This window comes from Molothrus ater, chromosome 4, assembly GCF_012460135.2.
Source record: "Molothrus ater isolate BHLD 08-10-18 breed brown headed cowbird chromosome 4, BPBGC_Mater_1.1, whole genome shotgun sequence".
Taxonomy (NCBI): domain Eukaryota; kingdom Metazoa; phylum Chordata; class Aves; order Passeriformes; family Icteridae; genus Molothrus; species Molothrus ater.
Window position 1 is genome coordinate 28,548,208 of NC_050481.2, and position 27,861 is coordinate 28,576,068.

At 39.2% G+C, this 27,861-nt stretch overlaps 1 protein-coding gene across 2 annotated transcripts; it reads left to right on the forward strand.

Moving 5' to 3' along the window:
• DNAJB14 (DnaJ heat shock protein family (Hsp40) member B14) lies at window positions 1-27,366 on the forward strand. Of its 2 annotated transcripts, XM_036381950.2 has the most exons (9): window positions 196-307; window positions 2,034-2,164; window positions 5,949-6,123; window positions 15,074-15,219; window positions 18,187-18,372; window positions 18,721-18,815; window positions 19,469-19,578; window positions 20,794-20,966; window positions 22,597-27,366. In XM_036381950.2, exons 3-9 carry the CDS (start codon window positions 5,966-5,968, stop codon window positions 22,719-22,721), a joined length of 993 nt encoding a protein of 330 aa, XP_036237843.1. In that variant the 5' UTR covers window positions 196-307; window positions 2,034-2,164; window positions 5,949-5,965; the 3' UTR covers window positions 22,722-27,366. The 2 variants fall into 2 exon arrangements, with proteins under 2 accessions (XP_036237842.1, XP_036237843.1); XM_036381949.2 differs by lacking the exon at window positions 2,034-2,164 and having other exon boundaries at window positions 1-307.
• The last annotated feature ends 495 nt before the right edge of the window (window positions 27,367-27,861 follow it).

Here is a 27,861-nt window from a genome sequence, read left to right on the forward strand (position 1 = left end):
GCGCTGGGGCTGCGGCAGCGCCGGGGCAGCGGCGAGATGAGCCCTGCGGAGTGAGCGCGGCCCCGCCTGACGCCCCGCGCCGCTCTCGGCGCCTCCGCCCCGCCCGCCTCCGCTCTGGCTTCGGGCCCCTTCTCTCTGCGCTGCGGCGGGCGGAGGCGGCGGAAGGAGAAGCCCATGGAGGGGAACCGGGACGAGGCCGAGAAGTGCATCGGGATCGCGCGGGAGGCGCTGGAGGCCGGGAACCGCGACCGCGCCCTCCGCTTCCTGAACAAGGCGCAGAAGCTCTACCCGACCGAGACGGCCCGAGGTGAAGCCCGGCTCCCTCCCCGCTCCCGCTGCCCGGCTCCGTCGGGACGAGCCCGGACGGACCGCGGGGCCCGCAGGAGGGCGGGCGCAGGGGGGCCTGCCCAGGGGGGGCCGTGCGGGCCGAGACGAGCGGGAGCCGGCCCCAGAGGCAGCCCGGGGGCTCTGGCGGGGTGCGCGGCTCGGCTGGCAGAGGAGGCCGGAGTGTGTGCCCGGGAGCAGCGCTCAGGGCAGGTGCCTTCCCCCTCCGGTGCATGACTCTGGCGTCAGGCGCTGCGGAGGAGTGGGTTTACCTCCCCCGGTGCCAGCGGGGATCTCCCAGGGCCGACCCAGCTCCTCGCCTGCATTCCCTCTCCTCTCTACAGCCATCAGTAAAAGCGCAGCTGTACAGACGAGGCTTAGCCCCGATTAACATCAGGACATCTCAGGCCCCAGGCCGAGACAAGCTGGGTTGGCTTCTTTTCTGTCACTGTGAATCACCCCTCTCTACCAGCTTGCAATGAGAGCTGGAGCTTCAGAGTGGACCGTGTCTTCATTCTCTAATATATTTGTGGTCCGTGTCTTCATTCTCTAATATACTTGTAGTTTGGGTTTTCTCGGGTTTGGTTCCCTTTTGGGTGTACAGCAGCCACATAGGAATTGCACACGGGTTTACCTTTGCTAGAGAAAATAGATAATGTGGCACCCCCAAGACCTAATTAGCTCTCCTGACTATTACATACTGAAACAAAAAAATAGTACCTTTAGCAAAAAGTGGTTAGAAATAATTGTTTCAAAGGAACAGTAGTAAGGTTTCAGTGTATGTAGGACTGTTACCTGTCTTGGAGCCTTTCTGTCATACAGTGCCAGAAGTCAGCTCAAAACACCTTTGGACACAGCAGGGACTTGTTGCCTTCCTCTGGTTCTCACGTACGTGGTCTGTGCTGTGCAAGGAGTAGGAACAGCTTCAGTTCCCTGTACCACTTAAAGGCCTCAGCAGTTGCCATTTCTGCAATGGAAGTGTGAGGCCAAATCTTAACTGGAAGTTGCTGTGAGGAGATACAGTGAACATTTTTGGGCCTCTTATCCCCTGACTTCTTCTTCTATGCAAGCAATAAATGAAGACTTTGCTGGCGCTTTTATTTTTTAATTAGTATTCAATTTTTTCAAGTGTTTGTTTTCTCCTGCAAGACAGCATGGATGTTGCCATAATCCCCTAAATTTCTGTGGCTTGAGAACATGACATGCATGAAAATACTTGGAACTTTTTGGAATCTGTGTTGGTCAGGAGGCAGGAAGGCAGAGGATTTCAATTCAGCTTCTTTCACCAAGGAGAGCAAATAGCTTCATCTGCTTCACACAGCTTGTTATCATCTTATATCTCAAAGAGTTAAAGCAGCTTTCAGGAAAAAAATCTGACTTGTTTTGAGCATTTGGTTTTTTGGGTTTTTTTTAAGTAGGACTGCCACTACATAACCACCATGATAAAGTATTCAGTGCAAGAAATAGATGGCTAATTAGGCTATTGTCTGTAGGACACTTGTTTTAGTCACTGTGGAAATTAGCCAAGTCAATCACAAACGAGGTACAGACCTGGGGAAAAGAATTTGGCCTTGTGGTAGTGGGCTGTAATCTGGGGAATTGTGTCTTCTTAAACGAAAAGCTTCCCAGAATTAATGTGTGATGTTAAATAAGTCAGTTCACACCGTTTCCATTAGTGACCAGCTAATTGTTTGTGCTTCGTTTTTCAGGTATTCAGCTTGAAACAAGGGCCTGATTTGTGGAACTGGTGGGCAGTTAAAGCTCCATCTGAAGCTAAAGAGAATTGCAGATGCCCTAATACTACTGAAAAAGTTCAGGCCCTAGGCCTGATTTGAACTAGGTACTTAGAAATTAGGGGACTCTGTAAACATCTAATATCTCTGTGCTTCAGTTTTCTATTTGTGGAGGTTGTTGAATCTTTTAAAGTCATCTCATTTCCTCCCAAAACAACACCAATTCATTGAATTTATTTTGGTTTTAAAGTTTGAGGCACTTAAATGGCCCTCTTAAAAGTGCAATAAAGTGCAAGAACACAGACTGTCTTTTTTTCAGGACAGGTTCTGGACGGGCTGCAATAAATTACAGCTGGCATTGTACACTGAGAACAAATTAAATTGCTCTCATTGGCATCTTTTAGTTGGGGGCCCACTTGAAGGAAAAAATCCAACCTGTAATTCATAATTCAGGTAACCAAAAATGTGTCATAGCACATACCAGAGAGAAAGAAGTAGTTAAGGTTTTGTTCTAACAGTTCCTTTAGTTCCTTTAGTTCTAACACAAATTCTCATTTTACAGTCATAATGTGTTGGGTTTTTATGGTGTTAGGACAACGTGGTGCAGCCCCAGTTGCCTCTCTGCTTGCTTATGTTTCTCTGGAGTGTGGGTTGGAAGGTAGTTGAACTAATTTCTCACTGAAGTTACAGATTCTTCGTATGCTGTACCTTTAGTATCATTTTGGGAACAATTGCACACTATTTTACAAACAAAGTTGTCAGTCATAAAAGCAATGAGAATGGTAATGCTGAATCTTTTACTGGTGGGAGCTTCCTCCTCCTGATGTAGTAGTGGATTACAAAAGGGCAGAGAATAGGTTTTAACTATTGTCTCTAAAACAATACTATGTGTGATCTGCTTTTGGCAACATTTACATTTAAAGGGCATTCAGCACTAGTTCAGTCATCAGTGAAGTTTAGTTTTGCTAAACAAAGCTTCTGCCTGAAATACGCTGACTGCAGCAGTGCTATTTTAGGGCTTTACTAGTGTGAAATGTAAGGTCAGTGCTTATTTAATGATACTGAGCTAATGACTTCATAGTAGCAGTGTCCATGTTGATGTCATTCTTTGCTAGAAAATTGTTTGATTTTGGTTTTTGCTAAGGATTCATCTTGCAACTGAACAGAACCTAATCTCTTGTCTGGAAAAGATTTTTTTAGAGTGAATTTAAAGATAACAAAGGACAAAATGTCCCTTTCAAACTTAGGTGCCATTCTGTTTGAAGGCAGAAAACAATGTTAAGGAAAACTTTATTTTTTTAGTGCTTCTTAAGATTTTCTTGCCCCATTTCTGATGCTGCCTTTACAAACAAATTTTTTGGGAGCATGTCAATTTAGTTTTTAGGCTGTTGCATTAGGACAAATTCTGAATTAAACAGAATTCTTCCATTAGTGAAAGTGGGGGGAGGAGGGGGGTCATGTTCAATGCATAATGGAATCAAATGTAGTCCAAGGATCTTTCATTCAACAGCAGGTAATAGTACACACAACAGAGACTTCAGACACACTCAGAGATAAGATTCGTTGCCTTACCTGCTAACAAATTAAGTCTTTGGTTCCCTATATGCCCTATTTTGAAATACTAGATGCACAGTTAAAGTTTTCTTAAATGCAGTGTTAGTATTGCATTGTAACAGCTGGTTTTACCACCAGCAGTTCATGGAAGAGTCAGAGTATTTTCTGAATACCTAAACTGTATCTCCTATTTGAAGGAAACAATGGCCCCATACCCTTTGTGTGGTTTTCTTTTTCAGTGTAGGACAATAGCATGTTTGTGTACACTGTGTCCTGCTATTTTAAGAAATTCACACTGATATATTTGAATTTTATTTTTTTAAGCATCCTGCATTGTATTCTCAGCAATGCAGCTCCATTATGAGGTCTGAGAAGGGGATTAGAAAATAGTGATGTTTAAAGAATACTGCAACCAAACCTGTTCATTAAGAGACTTAGAGCCATGCTTGCTGTGGAGAAAGACTGGATGTTAAAAATGCAAACCGTCGCCCATGCCTGTGTTTCTGCCATTTCTGCTCCCACAGGTTCTGCATAAATGTTGGGGCAGGGATGAGAAATCTCTAGAGCAATACCAATATAAAAGGAGGAACTGCAAAACATTGAGCAAGCATCGTTTCAAGAAGGCCACATGTTCATTAGGATTCTATGCAATGCCATTGTTAAATGTCATACTCACTGGATAGAAAGATAATTTTTTTTTGTTTTGTTTTCCGGTAGCACTTCTTTGGAGCACATTGGGACTGAAATGCTTCATTCCAAGGGCACTGTCTGTCCATTCAAAGTTCTGTTCTTGATTAGTTCTTAATCTGCAGACCTGGTCACCTCGTTGGAGTTGTTACTACTTCATTTACCTCAGAACTTCATATGCCACAACCGAGGATATTAGAATAAAGTATTGCAAATATTCAATATGTCTTCAGTTATAATCCATAATGCAACTGTAGCTCTCCTGTTTTCAAGCTCCAGATTTCATTTGTAGTGAGAGCATCCCCTCAGTTACAACTAGACATGTAAAGCTTAGTTGTTTCCTTATATCTGCTGTAAAGAGCCTGATCTGATCAGTCCATGAGTCTGGCTGAGGCAGGCGGAGGGGCAGGACTGGCTCTGAAGTCAGCTGACTTTCTTGTTCAGGCTGAGTGTAGTTATTCACTAATAAGTGAATGTAAAACTAAGTGCTGGGGAGCTTTTAAGACGTGGTGGCTCTCCTTTTTAACAAAGCTTCACTTTCTTTTCTTTCTGTGATACACAAGCTATGATGTGTAGGATCCCAGTTTTCTGCTGGCTCTAAGAAAGACCATGCTAAGCAGAGAAGAATTTTTTTTTTATTTAGGAGAAAATTCCTAAGGATTCTTCCCATGGGCTTTCTAGAAGAAAGTGCTGTGCTTTCACAGTGCATGGGACGTTTTTCCTGAGCAGTTTTTATTAGTGCGTTTTTAATGCAGATAGTAAGTAATTTTCTTTATGAAACAAATTTAGCCTATATAGTTTGCCATGTTGCTCTGAAGGAATCTGTTTTCAGGAAAGGTGGACTATTTAATAATCTTTGATCTATATTATACTTTGTGGGCAGTCCCTTGTGTTAAAATGGTATTGTTTCTGATTCATTGCTAAGACAGATACCCCTAAAATACAGGCTTATATACAGAAATGGACTTTGTGTATAATGTTTATTAAAACTGCTACATTTGAGATCTGCTGGAACATGGAATGAAAGAGGATTTCAAGAACTAGCAGAAGCCAAGTGGTTTCCAAGTTTCAGGTCTTGAGTTGGGTGTATTTGGCTGGTCTTTGGCTGGTTGTGGCATTTTAAGAGTGGTTTCAATTTCAGCTGATATTACCTGGAAGGAATAGCGCATCAGTTTGTGGCAGTAATGACTCAGGTTACAGATAGGTATGTACTGTAGGAACTGAAATGTGCTGGAGATGGGCTTGATGTCTGTGTGGAATAATTTGCACTTTATATAGAGTTTAAGGTTAGTTCCTCTTCTTCAATTTGCAGTTGCTTATTCAGGTGTTCAGATGTTTTCACCCCAAGGCACAGGTTCAGTGGCTCTAAAAAACATCTAGAAATGAAGCACCTGGACATATTCTCTCCAGTGTTACATTACCTTGGCAGAGACAGATGGGAGGAGCCTGGTCACTAATTTTGAAACACTTTTCCATAGTTTTGCCACAAAAAAGAATTGTCAGACTGGCTGCAGAAACATTTGTGATCAGTAAGGAAGGAGGATGTAGCAGCTAGTCTTGTCATGTGGTGCTCTCATCTGAGATACTTGAGAGCCCTGACTTTTTCACTAATACCTGTAATGATACTATGATATACTGTTGTTTTTATAGTTTTGTTGGAAGCTATTATGAAGAATGGAAGCACTGCTGGGGGAGGCGCTTACTGCCGAAAACCAGCCAGTAACAGTGATCAAAGTAAGCCCAACAGCACGAAGGAGAGCAATGCATCTGCTGCAGGTGAAAGTGGAAAAGGCTACAACAAAGACCAAATGGAAGGAGTATTAAGGTATGGCTTAAATATGTCATTGCTTTTCATTCTGTGTATTACCTGCTTACCCTTTCAACTCTGTCATCTAAAGGAGCCACAGGAAGTTTGAGGTTAGCTCAGAGGGATTACTTGTACTGAACTTTGACTGGAAGGAGGAGTTTTGCTGGCTTTAAACACTGAATGAGACGCTGTCACTTTCTCTGCAAGAAAGATGCTACTCCTTTCTTCAAAATATTAAGGCTACTTTATGGAAAAATAATACTCAAAATAGTTACTGAGTAGATCTCATGGTAAATGGAAAAAGTTATGAAAACTCTGTTGTACAACTTGCAGGGCAGTGTTTCTATTCAGTATTTTTATACTAAAGATACACGGTCACTCCTAAAGTTTATTTTCAAGCTAATCTTGCTGTACAGGCTGGTCTTAGACAAATGCTAAAATTATTTTGGTTTGAATTAAAGGTGTCTGAGAAGCACTGGAATACATCATCTGAGTTGCACTAAAAACTCTTCTTAGTGCAGCTTGATAGTATTAAGATGAGGTGACATTAGGAAAGGATGTGGGAAAAGAAACAAAGGTCAATAAAAATGCCCTTTTGAGGCAAGTAAGTCTTAAGTCATGTTGTTATTGCATACTTGCTGGCTGTAGGAGCAAGAAAAATATTGTTTCATATGTGCCCGGGTTTCTGCTAAAGAAATATGGATATAGCAAGGAAATTGCACAGCTCAAACCCTGGTATTTTCACATAAGCCTAGCCCACATATTTTCAAGGGAGCTTGAAGGGAAATCAAGAGGTCCCTGTCTCCTAGTTTGTGTGTATTGGATGTTGTGCATAACAGAAATTTGGGGTGGTTGGGGTTTGTGTGCATCTGTGAAATGTATGTTACTGTTGATACAATCTTGGATCTTCCTGCATTTCGGTAATCTGTTCAGCTGTGCTAACAGTGAGGAAAGAAGTAGTTTTTCTTTGTTGATACAGAAGCTCTGCATTCAGGCAGGTAGACAGCAGCAGGTCTCACATGGTTATCCTCTTGGTGTTATTTACTAGTGCTTTTCATTTACCATTATCTCCACTTAATTAATGTTATTACCTTTTGTGATATATCTAAAATAAAACCTGGATAAGCCTGTATGTTTCTGTTAAAATGATTGTAGCATGTATGCTTGTACACACATGTGTGAGACAAAATATCCAGAGAGAAGTCCTCTGTAAATGTGGCTTAGGTCAAAATAAGACATGTCACATACTCCCAAAAAGCTGCTGCAGGGAGGGCTGTCTTGGTGCCAATAGTCACTCACCTGTGACGTGCCATTCTGAGCTGCAGTCTGCTTCGACATCAGGCTCCCTGCAAGATCAGTCTGTTTGTTTGTTTTAGCAGAAGGTATGTTACCTACTTTGTCTTGACTGAAATGGTGTTGTAGAGCTAGCTTTTTTCTCTAGTTGGCTTCTGTGGTATTGGGTATTGCTTTCTTGAAGGGATTTGTTAAATGCTATATAAACTTAATCCAGTTTGTTGAGAGCAGGACCAGAGTTAGGGGTATTCAAGAATCGCACATTGAGAATAGTATTGATGCAACATGGCTTCAAGAATATTGAATGTTGAATACAGAGTTTTAAAACCTACCAAGATCTTTGCAAAATAAGCGATTGTAATATAGAACAACCCATGTTTGTTTGTTTAACATACCACTTAAAATCGTGTGTTAAAACAATGTCTTCACCTTTGCTCAGGGAACACTGCCATCCTTTAATACAGCACTTCATGAACCTTTAGAGAGAGATGAATTTTTTGTTTAGATTTGTGCAGTGATCAACAGAGCAAGTTTTGAGTTCATGTTGAAAGTTTTGAAATGTTCATCATGTTATTATTTAGTGACATAAACCACTTAAAAAATTTGGCGTTAAGAATTAAAAAACATGTGTGCCTTGCCAATGAGAGCAGAATTAAATACAAACAGTAGCCTAAAACTAAATGGAAAAATATAACACATTCAGCGATGATAACTGAGAGAAAGTTCATGTTTAAACCACAGTGAGAATGAGCTTTCTAGTTGGAAACATGACAGACAGCATATGATATTGCTTCAGTCAGGCCCCATATTTTTCCAATTAAATGAAACGTACCCCTTTGGGGAGGGTATTCTTTAGAGAATAGAGTTTGTCACCACCATATGCTTCTGCTGTACCACAGTGGAATGGTTTTCAGATGTTTGAATTGATTAAAGAAATTGTGTGTGAAAAGAGTTGTTTTTAAACAGTGTTTCATGCCCAGTTGTTGTCTTTTTTTCTGTAAGGGAAGAAGTTTATAGACAGCAAGGTAGCAAAACCTCCAAACTTCAATAAATTCTGACACTCAGCATGGACATCGGACAAACAGAGTGGTTTGCATGTGCATGATTCAAATGGTCATTATCCTCAAATATTCTTCCCTTTAGGAGTTCTTGGTTCAGTAACTGAATATAGACATAGCTTTCAGCTACACTTCCATGCCATTTCCAATGCTTTTGTTGTAAGCTTTACCAAGGTGTCAGACCGGGAGACTGACTCTGAGCTCCCTGGCTTGGATCACTGATTAAAGTTCCTGGAATTGTACAGCTATCTTGAATTTGTTTGTGATTAAGAAGATTTAAGAAGCATAGTGAGGATATGCTTGGAGCAATGTAACTAATTTAGCTGCATTAATTTTCATCAGTGTTACTCTAGTAATGTGAGTAGCTATGAGTACAAACAAGCACCTCTGTGCTGGCTTCATTTTTTCCACATACACAGGGGACACTGATCACTAGCAAGTTACCATAACAGTTCTGTAGAGTATTACGTGAGCTTGCAAGCTGCTCAACAGGGAGAAGCGTAAGATGTAACATATTTCCTTTGATTGCATAAGTGCTGGGTAATGCTGCTCTTTGTGGGAGCTGTGCTTGCTATTTCAGTGTGACAGTTTGAAGGTTGAGAGATACCGCAGCACTTTGTTGCTTTTAAGTGGAAATGCTTTGAAAATCCCATCTGTAGTACGTGCATCTTTTTCCTAATGATCCTTACCTTGTCACTGAGAACTGGATCAAGTTCACCCTTAGGTGACCTGCATGTGGGAGATATTGCAGAAATATGCTAGGACCCACAGTAGGCTTAATGTCTTCTTAGAGCAAGTGCCCTAGAGGTCTCTAGGCAACTGAAAGCTACACAAGCGATGTCAGCTTAAGACAAATGTGTAAGAATCACATGCACGACAAAAAAATGAGGCATTTTCATGTTGTATGTTTTATACAGGGTCTTTTTTAATTATCTTAAAATGCACATGGTATTTGACCTCTTTGATCTCTTTTTTTTTTTTTTAGTGAATAAGCCATAGCATGTATTCCATATTGTATTCCATATTGCCTTTTTGACATCTGAAAGAAAACTGCCATGACTACTAGTATGCTAAATTTGCATTGTTGTCTTGTGAAAACGGTGGTGCAATACTGCTTTTCCTGCCTTGCCAGTGCCAGCACAAGAATCAAGTTTTGTATGGATTTTTGAGATAAAACCAAACCAAACAAATAGAGGCATGAGTTCTGTAGAAACCTTGCAAGGCAGGATTAAGTGTCATCAAGTAGTGGTCAGGAATAATCAGTAGCTTGATTTGAATTCATGTAGTGAACCAAAAAATTGCCTGTACACATTTCATGGATCAAAGTAGGAGTATAAGTTGTGTGACTGACTTTTTCCAAGCATTCTGCTGACACTTTCACAAATCCAGCAAAAAGAGATATTGGTTCTTTTCTACCATAGTGTCAAGAAGATAATTAATTGGAAGTGGATTAATAAGAGCAATCAGTATGTGTTAAAAAAAACCAAACCACCAAAGCAGAGAAATCAGGGCATCCCTTTAATTAGGCTGTAGAGCTGCCATGAATTTTTGAAATATCCATTTGAATGGTTGAGAAATTAGGGTGGAAATCATAGTCATAGAGCCTGTCACAGAAAAGTGGCAGAGAAGACATGATGGACTTTGTCAGAAAGCTCATAACTAAAATAAAATATTAAATAAAATCTGGAGAATAGTATGCTGATGTAAACACAGCCTTGACTATTTCATATGATACACACAGTAGAAACAAACTGATCAGGTACATCCAAGAGCAAGGTAGTAAGACAAGCACCCTAATGTGTTGTTGAATCTATCAGTGCAACAGAAGTCTGAGAGTTCTGCTGCATTTGTTTCAAAAACTAGGGGTATGCTGGTACCAGCTTGAGTTCCTTGACAGTGCTGTGACCTTCTCTTCCCAATCTAGAGCACTTCTTTCAGCCCATGTTTGTCACCCAAACTGTGACTGGCACATTCCCAGCTCAGCTGCGAGATACCATTTGCATCAGGCTCTCTGGCATAGTTGGAAATTTGACCTGTATAGATTTTGGTCTGCATTTTTCTGTGTTTTTCGGCTCAACTCTAGGATCAGTAGTCAGTATAGCTTCCTCTTGCTGGATTCCTTGTCACTAACATTCACATTGCTGCTCACTGTGCTGCTCAGTTCAGATTACCATTGGGAGAAATAATTGTGGCTCCCTTGACATGCTTCTGGTTGAAGTATTTGTCTTTTGGGCTGTTCCTGTGAGAAGGAAGGAAGGAACTTTGGAAGACCCTTTGAAATACCTCCTCATACTCCAAATTTCATGATTGTGCATTGCTGCAGGTATTTGATACAGTAAGGCAAGCATCTCTGATAGGTTTTGTTAATCTGATAAAAGCTGGCAGTGCTGACCTAATCTGAATTGTAGATTTGAAAAGTGATCTGACAAGCACAGCATTAGGATCACATCATTTTGTAGTCACAGGAGAACCAGTGGTGGCAGCCCTTGGGTTTCTGCAGCTGAGAAGAGACGTTTCAGAACCTGAAGGGCTTCCTCTGCTGTCAGCCATCAGAGCATGGAGAGGAGCCCAGCATCCAGCAGAGTTGTTGGTGCTGCAGTTTGCAGCTGGCTGACCAGTTCTACTGCAGGTGCCTTGTCAGCTGCAAGCTGGGATAGTGGAGCTTTGCAAGTGGTGATGAGATACTTCTGTCAACAGATTGGGCATGAATGTAGGCCATCACTTGCTCTCCTGCAGTTTGAGAAGTCTATTCTGTTATTTCAGGAACAGCCAGCAAATCCGTTAATCAGAAGGACAGTGCCAAGGTGTTGGCAGGGGACTAACAATTCAACAAGGAGAGAGAAATAACAGAAATAATTTGTTAGTAATTCAGATACAGAAGTGATCCAACCAGAAATGAAAAGTACAGGAAAAGCAATTCACAAAAAAGCCAAAACCCCAAGTAAAGTATCAGTGAAAATACCAAACTTCAAGTAAACCAAAAATAAAGAACAACAAAAATAACCTGTTCAATACAAAATGGGCAGTTAGTAAGCAAGTAATGTGTACATTAGAATTTTGAAAAGAAATGTCTGTGTGGAGTTTACGTATGCAAGAAAACTAGCAGTAGGAACTGCAGTGCCTTAAGGGCAGCAAGACCAAACAAGAATTTGAAATGCAGCATTCAGAAAGTTGTTCATGCTGAGAGTGTTGGAGGGGTTTCAGGTGCAGTTAAAAGCCAGCAGTAACATCAGTGATGGAGCTTTTCCAGAACCTCCGCTGATTTTACCCTTAATTTTTCCCTGCCTTTACTAGTTGATTTTTGTGCCCTGTAGTAAGAGAAAAGTGCCACCTGCCTTCCCATGACATATCTCCACAGGATAATTCAGTGGTGCAGGTGAGGGTTTCTGGCTGAGTGAGGATTGTCAGAGGTCAGTCTACTAAAGTAAAGAGGTGAGGAATATGTCCAATAATGTCTGCATCTTCTGAGGGGCAAGGATCAAGCTGGCCATGGCTTCCAACAGCTTCCAGCAGCTGGAGAGAAATTTCTCATCAGGAGAGTGGAGTTTTGGGGGAGGAAGACTTGGAGCATCTCTTAAAGGATGAGGAGGGATGGGGCATCTGAGGCTGTGTGCTGGGGCATCTGAGGGTGTGCTGTGTGCTCCAGCAGTGTTAGAGAAGCCTTGTGGCTGCACAGCCATGTGTGACCTGAGTCCTGGTGACCCCACAGTTTGTCCTGTGATAAACTGACTTTCCAGGTTCTGTTTGTGGTGCATTAAAGTTTTGCTTCTCAGGAGTACATCACAAACACTGATAACTTTGTTTAACTGGAGAGCACCTTCTGATCATCTTTGCTTGTCCCATCGTCCCCAGTGCAAGTTTTGGTGCAGAACTCACATGAACTCAGCTGAAGGGGGGAGAAACGGAGGTGTTACCCTGTTATGATTGCCCCGAATTGTGGTCCGTCAGGAACCTCCTGGCAAAAGTCACTGACTCCCTCCCAGGAGGAAACTGCATTAACCCGATGCTGGCAGCTTACAGTCCAGGTGGTTTTTGCCTTGAGGTGGCCAAGCAATGGTGTAAAACTGTTGGCTAATGGCAGAGTGTGGTAAGGGCTTCATAGCATAAGGTCACTGCTGAAAATTCCAGGCTTAGGTATGGTTTTTGGCCCCTGTGCATTTGTAAGATCATTTAATGGTTTTTAGCTTTAAAACTTGATCTGCCTAATCCAAAGTTCTGCTGAACTGCAAAATTTCCATATGTATATGCATGTTCCACATTTGTTTGTAGAATTTTTCATTTACCCCTAGGAAAGACTTGCAAAGAAAAAACATAAATGTGTTATACTTTGGCTGAACGTGTTTCTCAGTAATAACAATACCTCATTTGTGGGCCAGGTTCAGGATAGCTGTTGCATGAAAGTGATTTTAGATCTTGTGGTAGATACCCACCATTGCTGCTTCTCCTTTGAGGGTCATCCACTGTGGAGCATCCACTGGTTGTGAACAGGAGGAAATCTCAAGTGGCTTTTGGGGATTTAGAAGTACAGGTTGGCATCTGTTGCATTGTTCTTTTTTTTTTTCCCCCATATTTCTCTTCTTGGCATCCTAGAGTTGTGAAATGAATGTATATTGTAAATAAATAAATTTCCATGGTGTTTTTTTTTCCCCACGAAAAATGACAATATGCTGTTGAAGGAGACAGTTGTTGAGGATGCACAATGCTTAAAAACACAGGAATGAATGTTTCACACCAGAGTTTTAATGCCAAAGCAAGAGAGTTGTAGGGGATGCACAGTGCTTAAAAACACGTGAATGAATGTTTAACACCAGAGTTTTAATGCTAAAACAATTACAACTTTGCTAAACATTGATGGCTTGCTATGTAATTTTATATCAACCAAAGTTCTGAAGAGTCTGGCCCACAGATATCTCAGAAGCAGTTGTTGAAGAGAACTTAGATTGGATGCTGAGATATCAAATTAAGCTTTTATTTCATGAAATTGCTACTGTTAGACCTTTAAATAAAGATACCTGTTCTTGGTACAGTTCATAAATCATCCCAGCATTGAGGCTATGGATTAAGGGATCTGTACACTACCACACTTCTTTCTGCTTGTACAGATTACCAAAAAAGAGTTTCCAGTACTCATGAGTATAATTTAATGTATTTTCTTTCCAACCTTTCTTGATGGATTCACTGTGTTCTTTTTAGTTAGCTCTATCAGCTTCCTAATTGGAGCTTATTAAATGTTACTTCAATATAATGAGCCATATTTATTTCACAGGATGTTTGTGTTGGCAGCTGCCTGCATACATTCAATTCAGTGCTCTTGTGAGCATTACACCGAGGCTTCCATCAAAGCTTCTGTATTTGAGCACAGGAAACAGGATCCCTCAAATGAAACTTGATTTGATCAATCTGTGAAGTAGGATGGACCACACATGATGGTGTGGTTGTACTTGTGATGCTCACGTTCCCTTAATAACAGGATTCCATGAGAATGCCAAAGTCTTGCTTGCCTCCTTGCAATACACAGGGCTGCCCTGTGTATAGTCTTGGAAACATTAAACCCAAATTTATGTAGACATTTGTGCATGTAAGAGAATGCAGATACGATTACAGCCATGTGAAAGACTCACATGAAGCTTTTAAAATATTTTTGGATGTAATTTCTATTTCTTGCTCAGACCAGCCCATTTATTTTGGCATGCACTCCATGTCAATGTGCCTTATTTCTGCAGTGCAAGTTTGGGATTCAGCCTTTTCTTTCTGAGTTTTTACCTAAGTAACTTGGTTTGATTGTTAAGCTGTATTTACTGGTTTGATCAGTTCTTCCTGCCCACAAAGAATTAATGTTCTCACATTTCCTCTAAGTGCTCTTTCTTTCTTCTGGGGTATTGTGAAGTATACTAAATCATTACATCATTTCCAGATTTTGCTTTTCCTTTCTGGGTTAGATAGCCTACAAAAAGAATATTTCTGAGGTTTGAGTTTTAAAAAATGCTATACTTGATTATATGAGATAAGCTAAATATGCAATTGCTGGAGCTGATAGTGTGACTTTGAATTTACATAAACACTTACAGAAAGATTGTTAAGATCCAGGTGCATTCCCAGCAGCAGAAGTGTTCTCACATGTTTTATTCCCTGAAAAGTGAATGCTTGTGTGATGGTAGGATTTGGCTTTAGTTTGGAGAAAGGGAGGTGTTGTTTGCTTTGTTTTATATCCTTCATACTGAAGTGCATTTGCTGTTTACAGTCAAAACACATTTTCCTACCTGCTAGTTCTGCAAAGTAAATTTGGAACCTTCTTTTATGCATTATTAACAGCAATATTAATGTAATTGTAGATGAGGAAATGCTACAGTAGTTGCAAACTGAAACCCTTTCTTACAACCATGGTAGTTCTACAGTAGAAGTAAAAGAAATGTACATAAAAAGCTCAATAGTGAGTTTATTATCAAAAAATGACATTCTTTGTTTCCAGAGTGGATATTTTAAAAATAATTTATATTGAAAGCAAAAGATGTAATGTAATGCACCAGTATAGTGTATGACCTCATTCACAGCTGTGTGTTAACCCATTACTTTTACATCTTTTTGCTTGCAACATTTTACATCATTTTCTTTTGCAGTATAAAGAAATGTAAAAATTATTACGAAGTCCTTGGAGTGTCAAAGGATGCAGGTGAAGAAGACCTAAAGAAGGCTTATAGAAAACTTGCTTTGAAATTCCACCCAGACAAAAACCATGCACCTGGAGCAACAGAGGCTTTTAAAAGTAAAACACCATTTTTACTTTAAATTTCTTTTATCATTAAACTTCATCCAAATCCATATTTATCTGCATTGATTGCTTGTATTTTTACAAATGTAAATGTGTTTTTTAGTTGTTGGACTGACATTTTTATTCAAGAAAATATTTGACCTTTGTTATATTAGAAGTATAGATAAATAACATGGACTTTGGCAGTAGGGCTTGGTTTCAGAAAATCGACTGTAATGTTCAGTACAGGGAAGAAATACTTGATCTGTGAAACCCAATTTTTTACTGTTGTTGACTTAATGTAGTTATTGAATTTTATTGTCTTGGATCTTTACTGTACTTGAGCTAGATAAAAAAGAAAGCAATCCTTGAGAACAAAATGCAGTTTTTTCTGAATCATGTGCCACACTAAGTTGCCTCTTCCTTAAAATTTCTTGTATGTGTGTAGTTTTACTACTTTTCCTGCATAAAAACACCTGAGTTCAATCATGGCCTTACTAGTAGTTGCCTTTGACCATTTTTTTAGGTAAAATTTACAGTCTGACTTGACCTTATTTAAGGCTGCCCAGCTTAGCCCTACACAAGGAGAGTTATTGAAGAAAAGCTTTTTAAAGAAAACTACAGCTTCATCTCAGATGAACAAAAATGTGAATCTGTAAGAAATTATAATGCATAAACAATCAGATTGTGGTACATATTTTTATTTTTTTCCTGTGTGAGGTTTACATGCAGACATTTGAAAAAATCATTCAGATAAAACACTTAAATTGGGGAGGGAAAAAAAGAAAAAAAAGTCCTGAGCAAGACTTCTGATACAGACTTTAAGAGGTAATTATAATGATATATTAACAATTCCAGATGAAAAGTAGATACAGCAGAGCAGGAAAGTTGATTACTATTGATTCATTTACTATAGCCTTGTGATGTCTTTATCTAAAAGATACTATTCCTATAAAATTGTCTCAGGCCCTGGGAATAGTTCTTCCTTGTTAATAGCATTTCAAATAAATCATCTTTAAAATGTTAAAAATCAGCTTGTTAATATTTTATTTAATGTGAGCACTTCGTACAAGTCTTAATTTCTTCAGCTGAATTTCACTTTCTGGTTTTTAACTAGATGAGTAAATGAACAGAAAATTTTGTAGGGGATTCTCATTGCCCAAAAATTACTTCATGACAACTAGCATTTTCTTGCATTGAAATTATCGTAATCCTTTTGTATGGCTGAGTAAATGTATGGTTTAGTTTTCCTTTAAAGATATCTGATCAGTTTTTGACATCAATCTGAGAAAAGGAGTTTATAACAATAGTTTTTATTTCATAATAATGCTTTATTTTAAGGAAAGGTCACATTATAAAACAGAATTGCATTTCATGATAGGTAAGGTACTTAGACCTTGACCTACCTAGTACTTCTATTGTACTGAGCAGTCTTACTGAAGTGAATTTTAAATCAAAAAGTATGTGCGAATGTAATAATTTCTGCTATCTTTTATCAATTTAATCAAAAATCTTCCCTGTGAAAGTTTTGACCGGTGACTTTTTTTTCATTTTTATGTCCTTTTTGAAAAGAAAGTTATATTGGAATCAAATCTGTTGTGAATTAGCACCAGATAATCAAGAGCAAGTAACAAACAGGCATATTGTGACAGTAAGGTAACTTCATTTTATGTGCAGTCACCTGAATTATCTCTCTTAGTTTTTAATTCTTGGGAAAATCTAAATTTTCACTACCTATTTTATCCTCATGTGGAGCAACAGAGCAATATTTGATGTCAGTTTGTATCATGCTGCAGTTCAAAATACCAGGCTTCATTTATTTGGGTTTTCTCCTCCACTTAAAGGAATTGTTTAGGTTTTTTCCTAAGGGCATCTTAAAAGGCTTGTAGCTAAAACTCATTAACTTTTTTTAGATTGGATAATGTTTAAAATATTAATTATAAAGCCACAGTCTTATTTGCCTGTGTTGAGGTTATAGTGTTGCACCTTTCACGAACTTTTGATGACTGATGGCTTTTCAACACTGAAAATCATAATCCCTGTGCCTTGGGTTGGTTGGCTGCAAAGGAACTCTTTTGTTGGAGAGGCCTGGAGGAGAGAGTAGAGAGGAAGGCAGAAGGGGTTTAATGACGATATGACTGAGTGAAGATTGTTCATCAAGTGGCAACACAAACTTTCCATCAGTCTGCAAGAGCATTATGTCTGTGCACCACAAGAAAAAAGCTGCTAAAGTCAGCAGTGTATGTGGGTTTTCTTGCTGATATTTTCTGTGCTTACCTAAGTGAGGTTTTATCCTTTCTACTGCCAAAATGGAAGCTGTTCATTTGTGATACCATAGCATAAACAGGGACAAGCATCCAGGCCAGGCCTTCCAAACACTCATATTGACTGCCCGAGGAGCACATTCCTGTCATGCATGCATGTTCTACTCCTCAGGTTACATCATGCAGAACTTTGTGTTATTCATGTAACCCACAAATACCTTCAGAAGCATGAAGAAAAATACATTCACACTCTTGTAGACAATGAGGTTGGTGCATTCCAAGAAATGCCCACTTTACCAAATGAAACCAAAGAAAACCTGCTGAGTCCATGATGATTTTTTAAGCTAGCTGCTAGAGCAAACTGCAGTTACTCAGCTTCAGAGTCTCATTGTAATGCTTGATGATTTTTCTGTAACTGCAATGAGAGAGAACATTTCCACAAGGGTAGGTGTTCCCCTAGAAAAGGAAACAAAGCTCTCCTGCCTTCTGCCTTGTTTAACAGGATAAAAGGCTTTTGGATAGCGTTGGTGGGAAACTTTGTGGAAGCTATTCTAAGAAAAGTGGAGATGTTTCTGGACCTTGTTCTACTGTAGCTGTTTTGTAACATACAGTAAATTGCATCGTTTGCTGCCTATTTTTGACTTTGAAATTGCAATTTTCATGCTGGAATAGCTTTTATCATGCATTTATGGGAGTTGTGTTTTATTCCCTGCTTCAGAAATCGGAAATGCGTATGCTGTGCTGAGTAATCCAGAGAAACGAAAGCAGTATGACCTTACAGGCAGTGAAGAGCAAACTTGCAATCACCCTAGCAATGGCAGATTCAACTTCCATAGAGGTTGTGAGGCGGATATTACTCCAGAGGATCTGTTCAACATGTTTTTTGGAGGGGCCTTTCCAACAGGTATTTGTATATGTCAGCATAATTATCGAGATGTACTGCCAGAGTGGCATTAGAGTTTATGACGTTATAAAATAGTAGAATTATTCCAGCCAGCCTTGAACCCCAACTCTACAATCTGCATCAGTTTATTTTTCCCTCAAGTATTGCTAAATCCCAAAAATGTCAGTTCTTTGGGGTTACTATCATACAGCTTAAAATACTTATTTTAAACAACTTTGAAATTTCAAGATACCTTAATGTCTTTTTATGTGCTGTTGTGCAGTAATGTAAAGTGCTTTATGTTGCTTCTGTACTGACCTCTAAATGGTGTTTTTGTACATGATTTAAATGTGGATGTTCCTTTCTCAGGTAGTGTACACTCATTTTCTAATGGTCGTGCTGGCTACAGCCATCCAAACCAGCACCGTCAGAGTGGGCACGAGAGGGAGGAAGAGAGAGGTGATGTAAGTTTAAGCACCATTGACTTTAAACTACACAATTTGCTTTCAGTATTGTGATTGTACAGGAGCTCTTTACTGTAGAGGAGGATTTTTACCTGCCAGTTGGGTGTTTTAAACTTCAGTGGGTGGTTCACTTACTGACTGGTAAATAGGCATGCAAATTTGAGAAGGTAATAGCCTGGTTTTGTAAACCTGATGTTGTATGTCACTCTCTTACTGGTGACTGGTATTATTAACCTATATATGCCACTAATTTTGGCCACTAATCCTTGTATGCATAGAAAAATTTATTTGGGCTGAGGTAAGAATTGAACTTACAGCTTAGTATTCACCTCCATGAATTATCTCTAGTCCTGTATAATCACATATCACTGTACAGATGAGACCAAATCATGGCATACAATGTAGCTGAATCCAGTTTTTATGTGGTAGTTGCTTGTGTGTACGTGCTAACCCATGAACTCCTGTAGCTTGAGCACTGTGTGAATATTGTGTATGCATTTGAAAGTTCAGATAATACCACAGTGTTTGCACTTACTGTTTTCCTAGCAGCTTTTGAGGCTTAAAGCAAAAAGTCACACTTAGCATTAAGTATTGTCAGATTTACCTGTTTGCCTGATGATTTATGAAATACCTGAATCTATTTTGTTCCTTAGGGAGGTTTCTCTATGGTCATTCAGCTGATGCCTATTATTGTGTTGATCTTTGTCTCCTTGTTGAGCCAGTTGATGGTATCTAACCCTCCTTACGCCTTATACCCAAGATCGTAAGTAATGCTTAATTACATCACCTTAAAGCAGAGGGGAAGGTATTGTAATCACCCTCTCCCACTTAGAAGCATTGTGGAGAGTCTTCCATTAGTTGATCATTGATTTCCCACAGTGAAGAAAGGGAGGGAAGGTGTAGATGAAGCAGAAAAACATGTTCTGTTTTTCAAAAAATTCAGGTGCAAAGAACATGCTGTGAGAATGTAATGGAGAAAAGAGGTCAGCAGTACCTGGAGTTCAGGAGGTCTACTACAAGGCAGTGGGTCCATGCAACGTGGCATGTTGCAAAGGTGTTTGCATCTCCAACATAGTTATCAAAACCTGAAATCTTCTAAGGCTCATTACTCTTTTGGGGGTAATCTGCATTTGTAGAAGGTGAAGAACTTGAAAGCAACTTCTGATCTTCATTTAAGTGTTAAACATGATGATGGCTGGGAAGATTGTTCTTTGCTTCATTCTAGGTGATGGTAAAATCCTCTTTTTCTTGTGAAGAATTCTACTTGTGAAACTTACCTGTTTCATACAGAAGGATATTTAAACCTTTTTGTCTTCTGAGAAATAAGTAACTTGAATCAAGCGTGCAGCTAGCTGGTAGAAATAGCCCACTCACCACACTGGTTTTAAAGGGCCTTAGCTCCTTGCAGAATCCTCAACAGAGAGGTTTCTTTTCTCCTGTTTTTCAAAGTTCTCTATTTCTGGAGAAGGATGTTTTTCTCTTCTGCAACTAAGCTGTTGTAATGCTTAGAAAAGCTTTTCTGCCAAAATGTTTGCACCCGGTCTTTGATTTTTAATCTACAGAATGCCAGCAGGAAAATGAATTTATCAGGGCTGGCAGCAAACACTTCAGAATGGAGATGCTGTACTGGGTTGTTACAGAATAGTGACCTGTTTCTGTGGAGTTTGAATGTAATTTTCTATTATTAAAACTTGTATTTGGCTAAAGAGGTATGAAATAAGTGTCTTAGTAAAGTGGATTTTTTTTTTGAGACCAAGTGTTTGGGCAGCAGAAGTTTAGTGTTTAGGTAAGTGCAATAATTTTTTTCTCCAGCAGATTATAGAGCCATTCTTTTAATTATTTGTCTCGAAATGGCCAATTTGGGAATGTGCTGCTATTATTCAGTAATGTCAATATTTTTTTAAGTCTACTTGTGGTGTAAAAACAATAATCAGATTAATATTTAGTCTTTCTCTCCCCCCTGCCTCCTTTTTTGCAGAAGTACAGGGCAGACCATAAAAATGCAGACAGAAAATTTGGGTGTCATTTATTATGTCAATAAGGACTTTAGAAATGAATACAAAGGAGTGTCATTACAGAAAGTGGAAAAGAGCGTGGAAGAAGATTATGTATCCAACATTCGTAATAACTGTTGGAAGGAGAGGCAACAAAGTAAGTTTGGTAATATGTGTAACTTCATTAAATCATGCATTACTATAAAAATAGCCTGAGGCAAGTAGGAAGTGCTTGTATTATTACAACATCTCAATGCAAAAGTAAGTGTAAGGTCCCCTGCTATTTCTCACTTTAAAACTGTCCCCAGTGTTACTTAGTTTTTGAATTTTACTCAGTGATCTAACAACCATTTGCAAATTATCAGCAATTTTAACCTGATTTATTAGCTGTGACCATTTCTCAGAAAATTAAAGACCACACTAAATTGATTATGACAAAGCTTTTGTCCTTAACTCACTGCAATTTCTAAGAATTCTCATGTCTTCCACATTACTTTATCATGGCAATAGCTCATTTCCCTAGGTGCTTTTATACAAGTAAATAAATAAACCAGAAGCTTACATAGGTGTTTCCAGAGAGACGAAAAAATAATCTGCCTTGGACCACAGTACATACACACACTGCTTTTCCAGGCAACCAAGGACAGGCAGCACATCATGTAAAACAAGGGGGTTTAGTTTGCCATCTGTTTCTCCAGTCTAGTATTATACAATGAGTTACTTCTTTTCAGAAACCTAGAATTCAGTGTTAAAGCATAAGAATACTGAAGAGCACCACCAGCCTTTTCTAAATCAGCATCAATTTTAACCAGTTATTCTGTTAGCTGTGAGCTCTGTGGCTCTGCTAAAATTATATCAGTGTTGAAACCAGATGGTTTTAACTTTTCAGGTGGTGAGCTTCAGTCATAGAAAACTGCAAAAATAATTCATTCATGAGCTGTCACTACACTGACCAGAAGCGAATAGAATGTAATTCTCTGAGTCAGATCACATGTTTCTGTCCAGCTTTAGTCTCTGCAGTCGCGTTGTTTGGTACTTGTAATTTATCAGGTTGTGAAAACTACCCAAACTGATTTTGAGTAAGATGCTCCTAATGGTTTTTCTTTTTTTCCTGATTATAGAAACAGCTCATTTTGTGGTTTTATGGATTTAAAATACCTGTTGTGTGTTAAATCTCTTTGACAGTTAAAATCCATCTGGAGTTAATTGACATTTAAGAATGTCTTGCATTTTGAGTTGAAGTAACAAAAAAGATTTTACAGAATTACAATGCTCAGCAATGTCAAGCTGTTGAGCACTAGTATAATACAGAGAGCTCTTAATTATTAATAGCTCTGAACACTGACAGTCTGAATCAGCATCAGTTGAAGTAAAGGGCTTAACATTAAGATTGGATTTTTTGGGGCACAGACAAGATGCTAGAGGTATCAATAACAATGCAGGATCACTGAGAGTAGCCTATATTTGTAATGTTTAACGAGGTCTGACAGAAGTAGTAGGAGATTTTTGTAGGGTGTGTTTTTTTCTTGTTAATCAGATACTGCTCTATGAACTCTGAGGGAGCTGGAAGGCTGATACAGCTTTACCCATTCAAAAAGATGGAATTGTTACAAAGATCCAGCAAAGGAAAACTGTAGCAGTGCTGTTTCAGTGGTGTCTGTGGGAAGTTAGAATAGAGAGAAGGAAGAAAGGGCAAGGGTTAAAACCTGAGGTATTTTGTACAGCTGTGTCATGTGCCAAGTATTCAGTTTGTAACCAAAAAAATCTCTTCTGTTTTCTCCTTAAAGAAACAGACTTACTTTATGCAGCAAAAGTCTATCGAGACGACCGGCTCCGAAAGAAAGCAGAGTCCATGTCCATGGAGAACTGCAAAGAACTAGAACGGCTGACCAGCCTCTACCGAGGAGGATGAGCTACAGTTACACACACATCTTACCTATGCTGTTATCTCTCCTGAAACTGAGAAGAGATTTAGTTTCACCATGGATGCTGGAAAAGAGGGTGGATGTAAAACTCTACTGTGTAGCTGTTTCCAGAAACCTTATGCTGAAATATCATTTAACGGCTTCTTTACCTACTGTGAAATATAGGTAACTTTAATTGTTTAGATTTTACTTCAAAGCTTCTGTGAATTCTTTCAGCAGAGAGAATAGCTCAGAAAGGATGCTATACTTATAGAGACTTAGTCATAGTGGTTCTCCTCTAACATATTTGCCATGTAAATATCTGTGGAAAGAACTCTTTGTGTATATATGAGTTAAATGACTTTCTATTTAAAAATCTCAGAAATTTAGTTCCATATTACATTTTGTCTCACTGATGGAATAAATAGTATGATTACATCACTCCTATTCAGATGTCAAGTGTGTGGAGTTGAAATAATTTTTAATATTTTATCTATAACTCTATGTAAAATCTTCTAGGTTTACCACTTAGAGGAACTTGGTATTTTTAAATATAATGGCATATATTCCTAAATATCTGTTGGGGTAAATTGATCTGGTGTAGAGTAGCAGTTTAGCTGTTGTAGTTTTTTAGCATTTCTAAGCAATGCTGAGAAAAATAAGAACTACACTAATCTCTTTTCAAAGTAAATATTTGCAAATGCTGTACAGACCATTATAAACATTGCTTTTAGTACTTGCAACAGTTTACAGCAGCTCTACCATTTGGTATTCCAGTAGTAGTAAGTCCATACGTATGGTTAACATGCATCCATAGCTTCCTTAATTTTCACTGGAAAGGTAGAGGAAAACATGCAACACTAAAATCTTAACCTAAAATAAAAAGGCAACCTATTTTTTTTTCCTGGCAGGCTTCCATTTTCTTACTACTTTTTTATTTCAAGCTAGGTCCCAATAGTGATTCCTCAATGGGCATCACAAGTGGAACAGGGAAATTTTGCTAAGGACAAGCTATGTGCCTTTCAACCCTTTTGCCAACTATTTAAATGCTTTGCTGCTTTGCAGTGTGCTCCTATGGTCAGAGCCCTATCACTTGTCAGAAGACGTAGGGTATGTTTTTTTTGGGACCAGAATGTAGCTGGACTGACTTCGTAGAAATGAGCAAGCCTAGTGTTTGGCTCCTACATAGAAGATCATGTAACTCAGTGGCCTGGAAATGGAAACTATATGTAGCCACACCTGCTGATGCAAAGAGGTGTTCTGAAGCAGCTAAGTACAATGTACTTAAAGTTTATCAAAGTATGGTGAAAAAGTTTTTAGGTTCAGTAGCTGATGTTTTTTACATTTCAACAGTGTTATGCAGGGGAATGTTTCTTGTATTTGAGAATGCCAGATAGCTTGTATTATGGGCAATATATTTTGTTTGAGAAAACTGCTATCTTTGAACAGTGCTGTCAGTTCATGTGGAGCCAAATATTTCTCCTAAACTCAAAATACTTTGTCTGGCTTGATTGCATTCCTTCTGATCTACAGCAGGATATGACTTTATAAATACACTAAATGCTATTACTCCAAGTGACCCAGAAAACATTTTGCATATATCCCTTTTCCAAATTGTCCCAGTGGAAATGTCCTCTCTTGAATTGGTGTATCGTGAGACTAGCTGCAGGCTTTTAACTAAGCAGCTAAACCAGCATTCAAGGTGGACATAAAAGCCTGGGGCACAAACAGAACTAAAAGTTGCTGAAACAACAACAAAAAAAAAGGGGTTGCTGTGCTGAATGTCCTTGCTAAGACTGCAGTAAAAGGGTTCAGATGTAATGGAAAGGCATCCAGTTGTTTGAAATATGCAATCCAAATCTATGGAGAAAACCAGATTCCCCAGATTTTGTAACTGTCCAGAATGTATTGTAATTATATTAATGAAAACAAACTATCAAAGTACATCCTGGTACTCCTGTGTCTTCTTAAAAGAAGAAAGTTGTTCCAAAGGCTTTAACAAGTACTTGGGCCTTCCTGTTTGCAAATGAGTCTGAGCTTGCAAGTGATCTTTTAGTTAACAGGAAAAAGGATACATAACACATTTATCAAATATTGGAACTGTGAAGTCAGAGTGAACAGATGGTCTTAGCAAAGCTGCCTGTAATAATCCTATGGGCTGTGTCTGCCCTGCAGCCACTTCTGGTGCAGGTGAGAAGTGGGGAAAGGGATGGATGCTGAGCTGGGTTCCATTGCTGTCAGTTCCTCTGCAAACTGGAATGATGTGCTGGCTGTGCTCTATGGCAGCATAGACATCCCAGAAGGTTAAAAGTGAGACCTAGACTGCAGCATTTCATTTGACTACCTATTGCAATTAGCACTTTCTGAAAAGGAAATAATATGTTTATACTGGTGGAAGTATGCTGCTTAGCATTTAACAGATTAAATAGTTGCACACTTTGAAATATCTAGTAATGTGCAAAAGGATGCTGTGATTTCCTGTGGCATAAAGATTAAGCTGCTCTAAATATGGCCTGCAAACATTCTTTTAATATTTCAAGTGGGTGTTTTTCTCCTCATGATTGTTGCTTTTTTTCCTCAAGTCTGAAGGTTTTTTTCTTCAGAAATGTCAATATCTTCCCTGGATTTGTTAAGGGAATCTGCTGGAAAGTTCAGAATTCATTTTCTCATGAGCAAAATGCAAATTGAAGAGGGTGGAGTACTTAAATCTTTTCAGATGACCTTTCTTCAGAAGACAAAGTTCCCATTAAAATAAGATATTGGAAAGAAAAGGGAAAAATAAAACTGGTCTTGAACAGCCTGACTAAAAATCCCTCAACATTTTATCTACCTGCTCCTTACTGTTTTTATTTAGTCATTACCTTTCATTTAATCTAGAGTTAAAGATAGCATGAACATGGGTTCTTGGTTTTATCCTTTAAAAGGGCAGGCAGAAAAGCCCTGCAAAAAGAGAAAAATCTTGGTATGACTCTGACATAGCCTAATGAAAAAAGGAGGTGATTTGCATCTGCTGAAATATAACATCAATATGTGTTCTATTTATGGAGCATCCTGAGTCACAAGCAGTTCAGTGTTCACATCTGATGAACATTTCCCTACAAGTTCTCTGTTTGGGTAAAACAAGTCTAAATTGGAATTTTTTACCTTTTTTTAAACAGTCTTTTTTTCTTTTACAAGTTTCCAAGAAATGGTAGAACATTACAGCACTAAAAATGTAATGGATGCATTTAAATAGCAGAGATGACTTTAAATAATAAATATTTTTAATATAATTTTGTAACTAATGCTGTAAAAGGATTAAAATGGGAGGTCAAGAATATTTTTTAAGGTTGTGTGTTCATAAATTTCATTCACCCTTAAGCAGTTGTTATGCTGACTTGTTGTAGCTCTTTTTGTCAAATAGAAGGAAAGTGCAATAGTAAAAGCATTTTGGGTTTTTTTAAAGCAGGTAATATTAAATAAATTCCTGAAGCTCTAACTTACATATGATGTAATAAATATAGGAAAGAACTAGGCCATTTGTGGTTTGGCCATGACCCCAGCACCATGCAGCCAGCTGCTCCCACCCCACAGCACGACAGGAGGAGAACCAAACTCAGGTAAAACCTCTGGGCTGAGATGGCAGAGGTTTAATCAGCAAAACAAAATCAGAGATCAATGATCAATAGCAATGAAAAGGGAGACAGCAAGGGAGAGAGGAATAAACCCCAAGAAACAGAAGTGATGCCCAACACAATTGCTCACCACACTCTGACCAGTGCCCAGCCTGTCCCTGATGAGCAGTCAGCAGCTCCTGACCAGCCTCCCCAGGTTATACACTGACCATGAGATGCTCCATGGGATGGAATATCCCTTTGGCACATTTGGTTCTGCTGTCCTGGCCGTGCTCCCTCCCAGCTTCTTGTGCACCTGCTCACTGCCAGAGCATGGGAGACTGAAAAATCCTGGATTTAGGGTCAGCACGGCTCAGCAATAGCCAAAGTATCAGTGTGTAACCAACATTATTCCCATACTGACTCCAAAGCACAGCACTGTACCAGCTGCTAGGAAGAAAAGTAGCTCCCCTATCCCAGCTGAAAGCAGGACACCATTATAAACTATACTTCCCATACTGCTCAGTCTGGCAGGAATTAGGTTTGAGTATTGGGCTTCTCCACATTTTTAGAAGTAATATTAACATGCACTGTTTAGTTATGATGTTATCCTTCATGCAGAATACACTTCTCCCTTCAGTACTGGTTTATTCCATGTACAGAATGACTGTCATTGGGATGGGAGAATAAATTACCATTAATAGCAATACAGGGGCCATCTCATAGATGCTTTTGCATAGCTCTTATTCAAAATGTGACAGGGAAATAAGTAAAATTGATCACTGAGCATCATGGCTGCAAATAATAAAAAAAAAAAACTTGCATTTTTAAACATTTTTAGTGTATAGTAGGGAATATTTTAATAAATGAGAAGACCAAGGTTGTTGCAGGTAGCATTTTCAAAATACTACCAGAAGCTCACATGATGATTTTATGGGGTTCTCTTTTAAGTATCTCTCTAATATGACCAAGTCCTTATCAAATTGCTGTGTGTGCATGGCTTGGATTAAGAAGGAGGTATGGATTCTCAGTATTCAAATAAATTTGTTCTTTTGAATGACCTTTTCCTCTGTTACTTGCAAAAAGTGGCTTATCTCTGTTTCAGGCTTTTTGGAAACTTCGCTGGAAGTTCAGAAACACTAGCAAGTGATTGTTTTTTTTTAATTCACACCTTTTAAAATTTTAATTTGATACTGGCATCTAAGCAAAATCTTCAGGTATCCACAATGCTCTAGTCACTGGTGGTGTCCCCTGGGCTCAGTATTGGGCCCAGTCGTGTTCAGTATCTTTACTGACCATCTGGATGATGGAATTGAGGCTACCCTCAGTAAATCCACAGGTGACACAAAGTTGGGTGGCAGTGTTGATCTGCTGGAGGGCAGGAAGTCTCTGCAGGGGATCTGGACTGGCTGGATCAATGGCCTGAGACCAGCAGAAGGAGGTTCAACAAGGCCAAGTGCTGAGTCCTGCCCTTGGGTCACAGCAGCCCCAGGCAGTGCCACAGGCAGGGACAGGGTGGCTGGGAAGCTGCCCAGTGGAAAAGGACCTGGGGGTG